Source organism: Peromyscus leucopus, chromosome 7, assembly GCF_004664715.2.
Source record: "Peromyscus leucopus breed LL Stock chromosome 7, UCI_PerLeu_2.1, whole genome shotgun sequence".
In the NCBI taxonomy this organism is placed as follows: Eukaryota; Metazoa; Chordata; class Mammalia; order Rodentia; family Cricetidae; genus Peromyscus; species Peromyscus leucopus.
In genome coordinates, this window is record NC_051069.1 from 34,042,056 (window position 1) to 34,051,769 (window position 9,714).

The 9,714-nt window shown below is 34.7% G+C and overlaps 1 protein-coding gene across 1 annotated transcript; it reads right to left on the reverse strand.

The window, feature by feature from the left end:
• Positions 1–6,801: 6,801 nt before the first annotated feature.
• LOC114691240 (olfactory receptor 147-like) lies at positions 6,802–7,840 on the reverse strand. Its single transcript, XM_028866502.1, has one exon. It carries the CDS (start codon positions 7,767–7,769, stop codon positions 6,813–6,815), a length of 957 nt encoding a protein of 318 aa, XP_028722335.1. The 5' UTR covers positions 7,770–7,840; the 3' UTR covers positions 6,802–6,812.
• Positions 7,841–9,714: the final 1,874 nt, after the last annotated feature.

Below are 9,714 nucleotides of genomic sequence, written 5' to 3' on the forward strand. Positions count from 1 at the left end.
TTGAGTTACTTCATTTTAGTCATTAACTACATATTAGTTACCTCAGTAGTAAATTTATTGTGTGGAATTCCTTTTAGATAATTAAATGAGATAATGTAGGTTTGAAATTAATTTTCAAAGTTTAGAATGCACAGTGTTATGATTAGCAGTATTGATGAAGTAATTATTGTTAAGAGTATTTGAACGGTACCACTCAGATATCATTCATGACTTTTTGAACCTTCTGAGAAATTTGAATCTACTTACCTTAGGATGTTTGTTTGCTTCAATCACAGAGAACTTACATTGTTTGAAATTGTTGATCTTGGATTTAGAAATATACCAGTAATCCATTCCCAAAGGTGCACAGACTCACTGAAGATTTGGCCCCTGTGTAACACAATTAATAAAGAAAACAAACAAGTGTTTTAATGATCTAAGTAACATTTCACTACCTCAGGGATTCAACACTATTAACAAAACTCAATAATATATCCCATGCTATCTTCATATAATAATCTAGAATTTACAAAATATTTTTATTTTATTCATTTTTTTGTTATCTGCTTTCTACTCTAGTAGATTTCAGTCAGTCTTAAAGGGATTTACTCTCTCAAGAAATAATAGATTTTCCTCTTCCCTGATCTATATTTTTTTCTATCACAGCATCTGTGAAGATACATAGTGCCTCAAATACTATTGCCTAAAGACTAAATGCAATTAGAACATTCTTTCCTGTGAGACAAGACTTGCCTCAGGAATTTCGTGTAGTTTAAATTGCTTGTTCAAATCCCAACTTTCTGCTTTATGACCTAGATCCACATAATCCTTAACGTTGTGTGAAACCATTGGTCACTGAAAATATGTGAGATCTTGCTCCTAGTATCCCTTTCTCATATTTTCTTACTTGGTTGAAACAAAGTAAAATCTGAGCTAGAATTTTATTTTATCCAAGCTCACCTGAAACTTACATTCCTTGCCCATTCCAAAGAAGGCATATACCACCATACTTAGCTTAAATTAAAAAAAAAATAATTAGTTCTTTGAGATTGTTTTGTTCATAAACATCCCCCCAAAAAAATCTTTCGAATTGGAGTCCTCATTTCCTATTGACAAAACTTTGTGTCAGATTTATTTATATTTATTTGTTTATTTTAGCTTCAAGATTAATTGGTGATGCACAAATATTCTTGTGTGTTGCCTTCTATTCATACCAGGTGTTATATTCTTAGAGAAAACTGTCTCTCCCTCCCTAGCAGCTAACAATTGCCAATAGTTCCAAGGCTAGGGGTCAGAGTTTGAGTTTAGCTCCCCTCTCCAAGCTAGGATGTGGTCTGGCTTGGGTTTTCACAAGTCTTGCACATGCTTTCATAATCACTTGACTTCCAGTGTGCAACTGTCCTCTAAACAGTTTTGTATTTTTATTTTTTTTATTTAAAATGTTATTATACCATTTCCCATTCCCTTTTCTCACTCCAAAATTTACCATGTATTTCCATTTTCTTCTTTCTTTAATTCATGTCATCTTTTTCTTTAATTATTGAATAGACACACAAACAGAAAGACAGACAGACGGACAGACAGACACACACACACACACACACACACACACACAATATATATGTATTCCTAAATTTACACATGAAATTTCTTGGTCCACCTAATGTTACTTGTGTATTTATATATGATTTCAGAGTTGATGATATTGGTAAATTTATTTTAAAAATTCAAGATAGCCAACATTTTTTAAACACATGAACTAATATTACTTTATAGTTATTTAGAAGTTCAATATAAGACTATGCCTAGCATATGAGGCTAAGATCTAGGGATTATAAACCATCTATTTCTTTGTTGATTAGAAGTTTATTCAGATCATTTAAAATCATAGTTTGATAAGTAATGGTATATTAAAACTTTTACATCTCATCTATGTTTTCCAATTTCAGAATATCCTAAAGAAATATGATGCAAATCTGTTAATTCTGAACATGTTTCCCTTTTCAATTTTAATGTATATTAAAATCTGCTCAATTATTTCTTGAATAATTCGGTTTTGTTTTTTCTTTCATTAGTTATTTTAATTATCAATTTTTTTATTTTGTTGTTCTTATGTTTGACTTTTTTATTATTCATATATATGTATGTATATACATACATGTATGCTTGTATATTTATTTACACACACACACACACACACACACACACATATATATATATATATATATATATATATATATATATATATATATACACACATACCCATTTTACATCTGCTTGACCACACTGGAGATTGAATGTAGATCAGATATGTTCTGCCATTGACTATATACAAACTGAGGTTTGTTTTTACTTTTTATTTTGAAGATGTAACTAAATTGCTGAAGTTGACCTTAAACTCACTTTGTATCCTTGGCTGTCCTCTACCTCCACCTCTCCAGGAACTGAGAGTACCACTAGGCTCAGCTTCTCCTAAATATTTATCCTTTAAATTATATAGTACATTTACTATTACATTGTCATTAAAGTATTATTATTAAAATATTAATACTATATTATTATTTTAGGATTATTTGATTTTATACTGATGTTTAAAATCCATGATTAACATATTAAAGTCAGAATTTTTTCTTAAATTATGAAGTTAACTCAAGGCTATAGTGGCCTTGTCTTAGTTAGGGTTCCTTATTGCTGTAAAAACACACTGTGAGCGCAGCAACTCTTATATAGAAATCATTTAAATTAAGGGGGCTCATTTATAGTTTCAGAGGTTCAGTCAGTTATCGTTATGGCAAGGAGCATGGCGACATGCAGGCAGAGGTGGTGCTGGAGTTGAGACTGCTACATCTTGCAGGCCACAGGAACTCAATTGACTGTCACACTGAGGGTAACTTGAGAAAAAGAGACCACAAAGCCTGCCCCCATAGTGACACACTTCTTCCAACAAGGACACACCTCCTAACACTCCCTTTCAAACCCACACATGCACCATTAGCTGTGTCAAACAATTTTGTCTCCCGTGTCAATCAGTTCTAAATATATTCTAATTTTTTTCTTTTATTGTAATATTTATTTGTCCTGTATTTTCCCCTCATTATTTATATTGGTATACTCCTGTTTTATGGTGAAGCTTTAGTTTTGTGACTCTTAGAGTTGTTTCATTCATTTTGTCACTGTTATTCATGTATCTTAGGTTCTAATAATATTGTGTTTTCTTTATTGTACTTTCTGTTTAGCAACCTTTTTTCACTTTCGTTCCTCTTATTAAATTAAATATGGCTTGTTTGTATCTCCTTTTTCATTTCACATTTGAAATTCTCACATTTCAGAGGGCTCCCCTGAATTTTTGTAATTGCTCTTGAATTAGCAATACTAAAAGCAATCTATGCACAACTTCTTCTCAAATAATTAAAGGGTTAGAAACTACTATGTCACTAATCTACCTCCTTTTGTGTATTCTTGCTCTCTGAAAATGAATGTCACATTGTTGTGAAATATGCCTGGTGTTTCTGTTCTTTTCTTGGGAAAATGCCTCTTGAAACTGACCTACATGTTCATCAAGTTCATCCCACCTTTTGTCATTTTACCTTCCTTTCATTCCTAGCTCTTACTTCTAAAGTGTGCTTATCTGTTCACTGTTTCAGCAAGAAGGCCTTGTTAGTGAATAAATGCCCTAGTTTATGTATTAGAATGTCTGTATTTCATGATTATTAACGAGTGTCAGCTTACCTGTGTGCAGGATTCTAGGTTGATACTCCTGTGAACAACCTAATTAAGTTCATTATATCAATAAAACAAATAACCAAAGAAAGAAATGAAAGTAGAAGGAAGAAGAAGGGAGACTAACTGGGAAGGGAAAATGATCCTTCCGAGCGAGAGGGGCAAACAAGAGTGTAGCAGGTCAGTAAATGTAATCATACAGAACATCCATGTATGAATGAGATTGTGTTTTCTTTCTAAACATTACAATTTTCTATGATATCTATATAGCCTCATATAATTGAGGTTTATTTTTAACATGTGTAAGATCTGTGCCTTTTTTAATGTTTGGAATGACTCTTCATCATTACAGATCAAGACTTGCCAATTTTCTCTGTATGGAGTTTTCAGATCTCTCTCTCTCCCTCTCCCTCTCTCTCTGTCGCTCTCTCTCTCTCTCTCTCTCTCTCTCTCTCTCTCTCTCTCTCTCCTCTCTCTCTCTCTCATACATTCATACAGGCACAAACACAGACACACAGACACACACACACACACACACACACACACACACACACACACACACACACACACACACCCTACTGTCATTTTGTTATTTTAGATACTCTGATTTCATTCTCTGGGCACTATATGCTCCTTAGATCCATGTTAAATTTTCCTATCTGCCTTTGAATTTCAATGATTACACATTTCTTACCCCTTTCCATTTAGTTATAATATCAACATATGTCACCTTTTTATAGTACCTTGATATTTTTATTGTCTAAGTATCTTTTTTATAATCATGATGATTTTAAACATTTTTAAGAGTGTAGCAGGCATTCAAGAACATAATGAATTATTTTTTCCTCAGATATGAAATGTGAGTCATAAGATACATTAAAAACAAAATAGCACCTTTCAAAACAAATTTGGTGGTAATGATACTAACCTATCTTCAAAAGACTTTCTCAATCTTCCAATTACATGAGTAATAGTTACCGATCTCATGACCCATTCTCACCTCTTTCTAGTGCTAGATATAAGTGTGCTTTAACAGAGTAAATTCTACAAAAAGTAAACATTGTGCCTATTGTGGTATAAACTAGAGAATGGCCAGCTGTTCGCACAGTGAAGGTAAGGCCAAGACCAGGGTTGGATTTGATTCATTTGATGCTCAAATATCCTTTGTAAATCCATAATCTATTAACAAAGACCCTTGGTGCCCTGATATCTTTCCTTATTGCATATAATTTTTATCACAGGTGGAAAATAATTTTCTGTTTTTAAAAATGATTTCTATATTTCTGAGGCAAGGCTCTGAATTCGGATTTATGCTAAGGCTTCTTAGAGAGAACTTTGGGATTTTTCATGCACCCTGTGTTATTATGTAGCGTGCAGGAACAAATGAGTTACACAAAAATGAATGACAGGACAAAGACACATCGGAGAGGTGTGGGAGGCTCGGAACATGTATTCTTCGGGCCCTCCAAGGGGGTGGCCCACCATGAAAAAATGTGAGAGTTTTGAAAGACACCAGATCCTACTGGCATTGCTCTCAATGTGCTTTCACACTGACCAAAGTTGAAAATGTTTTCCATGTTATTTTATTCTGTCAATTATTAGTCTCCACACAAATATTATTAATTTGTTTGTTTTAAACAAGTTCAAGACTTTAAATTAGTAAAATAAAATGAAATGTTACATTCTCAATTAAGAAAGCAGAAGTGTTATTACTTTGGATGTGTTTTCAAATGTGTTTTTCCTACTTGGTGAATGATAACATAGTTTAGACTTAGAAATTATTTCTTCATGTCACAAAGATTTCCATTGAAACTCACCATGAGTATAATAAAGAATACTCCTTCAGTATCATTTACTTGCAGGAAATATCTTTACTCAGCATTACATTGAATATCTTCTTTTGGTAAAACAAACTAATCATAGGATCACATTCCTATATTAAAAAAAAAAAACAACCTACTTTTAATTTCAAACCAACCCCTAAGGGGAAAAAGGCATTTTTCTACCATATAGATCAAAATAGAATCGTCTGTTTTTGTAAGTTAAACATTCTCATATTTTACATGTGCTGATATGCCACAGTAGCAATTTGAAAATGATTTCTAAAGGTTTTTTTGTCACAAATCCATAAAATAACGTATCTACTCATGATTTACAATTTCTGAAAATTTTTAATTAAGATACTCATTAAGACCATACATAAGAATAGACATAGCAGAAATTTTATAAACATTTATACCATTTCTGAAATTTTTACAGTAAGTAAATTTTCTTTCTTGACAATAATGCCTCTTACAAAAGAAAAACAAACAGAAAATGAGTACTATGCCATGCAGTTTATCTTATGTTACCATGTTCAGAACAAAGAGACTCATGATCTAGTAGTGGAAACAGAAATATTTTTTTAATTAATGCCAACTACATCAGCTGATAACTATAACAAAAAAATGTAAAGAACAGTAGGAAAAAAATTCTTGATGATTCAGAGACTGTTTGAGATCAAATGTCGGAAGGCAATGTTCCCTGTGGTATTCACCTTGAGCACATGTTTACACTGGCTAACATTTATGTTTGTCATTAACGATCTCTGGAGGTAGTGGAGATCGGTGCAGATTTTGCAGCTGCTGCTAAAAACATGAAAGAATAATCGAAACACGTTTTTCGAAAATGCTCACCAATTTTGTTCATTAGGTTTGTCTTTATGAGAAGATCTGCGTCTATGTCTGTGTCATATGAATTGTACTGACACCAAAGACACACAGTGCCGAGTAGGGTGCAGAGACATAATCAACCTCCTACCTCACATTGTAAGCCGGCGATGTGCGATGTCATTTGATTAATTGCTTGTCAAATCAATTGTATTTGTTCAAGCAAATAAACATATTTCCATATAAAATAATTTTAAAGTAATATGTTTTAATTGGTTCTCAATGTCTCAGTTATATAATTATCTATGTAAAAGTTGAGAAAAGGGGCAAGGAAAATGGGTAAGTGTTGAGTAAAGCAAACATGGCTCTAAATTAACAGAGATGCTGAGTTGTGTTTGATTAAAGTTAGGATCTAGTCATGATAAATACCTCAAAATAATCAAAATTCCTACCATTTCACTATATCTAATTAAGAAAAAGTTTTCTTTTCAGGGTTTTCTTCAGAGCAAGCTTGACATCCTTATTCCTTAAGCTGTAGATCAGGGGGTTCAGCATGGGTCCAACGTTTGTGTAGAACACTGAGGCCACTTTTCCTTTATCCATAGATTCTACATCTGATGGTTGCATGTACATGAATGCTGCCGCTCCAAAAAAGAGTGAGACAGTCATTATGTGGGAGCTGCAGGTGTTGAAGGCTTTAGCTCTGCCCTGTGTGGAGCTGATGCGGAGGATGTTGGCAATGATGAAACCATAGGAGATAAAAGTGGTACTGGTAGACACCACAATGTTCATGCCAACCAGAACAAAGACCACAACCTCATTGTCATAAGTGCTGGTGCAGGAAAGCTGGAGCACTGGGAGGATATCACACAAATAATGATTGACAAGGTTTGCATCACAGAAGGTCAGTCTTGCCATGCAAAGAGTATGGGCCAGGGAACCCCAGCATCCCATCACATATGCACCAAGTACGAACACAGCACATATCCGTGGGGACAATATAACATTATACAGCAGCGGCTTGCAAATAGCAACATAACGGTCATATGCCATGGCAGTCAGTATATAACATTCTGTGATGACGAAGAAGCAAAAGAAGTAGAGCTGGGTCAAACAGCCTGCGTAGGAGATGGTGTTTTTCTCCACCACAAAATTCATTAGCATTTTTGGGGTAAAGACAGAAGAGTAGCAAATATCTACAAATGACAAATTAAAGAGGAAATAATACATGGGTGTGTGAAGGTGTGAATTCAATGAAATCAGTGTAATCAAGCCCAGATTGGCCACTATCGTAACCACATAGATTCCTAGAAACAGGAAAAACAGAGGCATTTGCAGTTCTGGCTGGTTAGTTAAGCCCTCCAGGATAAATTCTGTCACCAGGGAGTAATTTCCATCTGTCATTCTTCTGTAGATCTTCATCTACAGAGGTAAAGAGAGAGCCAATTAACAGAAAAATTGAACTTACCTAAGACATTTCCCATCCATTTTCTGGACTCCGAGGTTCTCACTCAGACCCTTAGATGGGCTGCAACATCATCTAGTTTGAAGAAATTCTTTGCAGCAAGAAATTGTCCCAGGCTGCCTGATTCCTATTTCACCTCTTAGTGTCTTTGTAGGTACAATTCCCTTCCTTTCTACAGAGGTAGCCGCACACATTTCAAAAGTGGCTGAAAAATGTGTTATCACAAACATGTACCTTGCTCAGGGTAAAATATTTAGAATCCCATCAAGTAGATTGTTTACATAGGAAAACTTAAAAATACCGAGGATCCATCTTATTAAATGGTAACTAATCTTCCTGCATCATTTTCTGTGTGCCGCCATCTCAGCAGATCTTACAACCAGCAAACACTCAAACTTGGGGTTCATAAAACAATTCCTGAAAAAGGTGCTGGTGAGAAATGGATAATTCATTTTATTCAAATGAATGGAACTGGAAATATCAACCACACTCCAAGGCAGGCCTTATTCTCAGGAGTAGATAGCCAAGACAAACCAGACTCCATGAATTTCAGTGCCTTTTTTCTCTCTTACTTTATTTTAAAGAGAGTCAGAGAACATGATATTTGGTGGATATAAAGGGGATGAGGCTCTGAGAAAAGTTGGGTAATGGGAAACACTATCCTAAAAATATACTGCATGAAAGTCCCAGGGAATAAATGAAACAAGTTTAAAAAAGACTTAAAAAATGCAAACTAACCAGATAAATTTCTAAAGGTGTTAAATTAATATACTCACAGAAATGTTTCTGAGAACCCACTTTTAGTCCTTATTTTATTTGATTAACAAATGATTTTCATGAAAATAATTCCAAAACTTGAGAAGGAAAGAGTGCTACTACAGAGTTGTCAGGATTCTGTAATGCTGGCAGTGTCAGGATATAGCTTGTAGCCAGGAGTGGTCCTGGGACTCCTCCAGAGAAGAAAATAAATTGTGCATTTTTCTGGCCTTCTGCAAGAAGCCCACTGCAGTCATAGAGAGGAAAGTTGATCATTTATGATCACAAGAACAACCCAGGGATTCAACACAGATGATGTTGTCATGTTTTGACAACACCAATATCCTGAGACAGCTTTCCCCAGGAAACTGATAAACTGTTTACATCTGAAAAGTGATGAGCCCAGAATCTCCTTAGAGACACCATCTTCCTCTCAGAATGCATCTCCATGCTCATTACTTCATACTCTAATTTGCATGCAGGGGGAGTTATCTGCAGTTACCTCTCTAGATACTCTTAGGCCTTGCCTTAGAAGTCAAGTGGCCTCAGGGCCAGTCACTTGCTAAATTATCATGTGCTGTATTTGATATTAAAGTAGAAAACTGTGAAGCTAGATATACAGAATCAAGATTCCCTAAGCATGCCCCATATGCAGATCAGCCCCATTCTGTTCATGGGTTGTTTAGCACAGCACATCTCAGATCTTCACTGATTGCACTGGGATGAAATGTCTGCCCCTCGAGAATGCTTTGATTAGCTGTAACCTCAATATTTCCACTTGAGAAGTCAAACTTAATTAAAAATTCCTCTTACTGAACCTAAATAACAATCACACAATTCTTTTCGAATGTCTGAATGTTCTTAGAAAAAAAATAAAACAATGCAGCACTTTGCAGATATGTGAATCTTTCTGGTTAACAGTATAAAATAAAACTCATATAAATCTCAATGAATTACCATAACACTAAAAGCACCTGCAGTTGTTTTCTCACTAGGAGTGAAGTTTGGGATAGTTGGCAGAGGCATACAGAGAATGAAGCTCAGTAGGGTGACAAAGGCATACAGAAAGGCTGTTTTCCCCTTTTTAGTGTTCTACAAAGCAGCGCACAACAATACAGAAATAGCATGAATAACTATTTGAGTAAT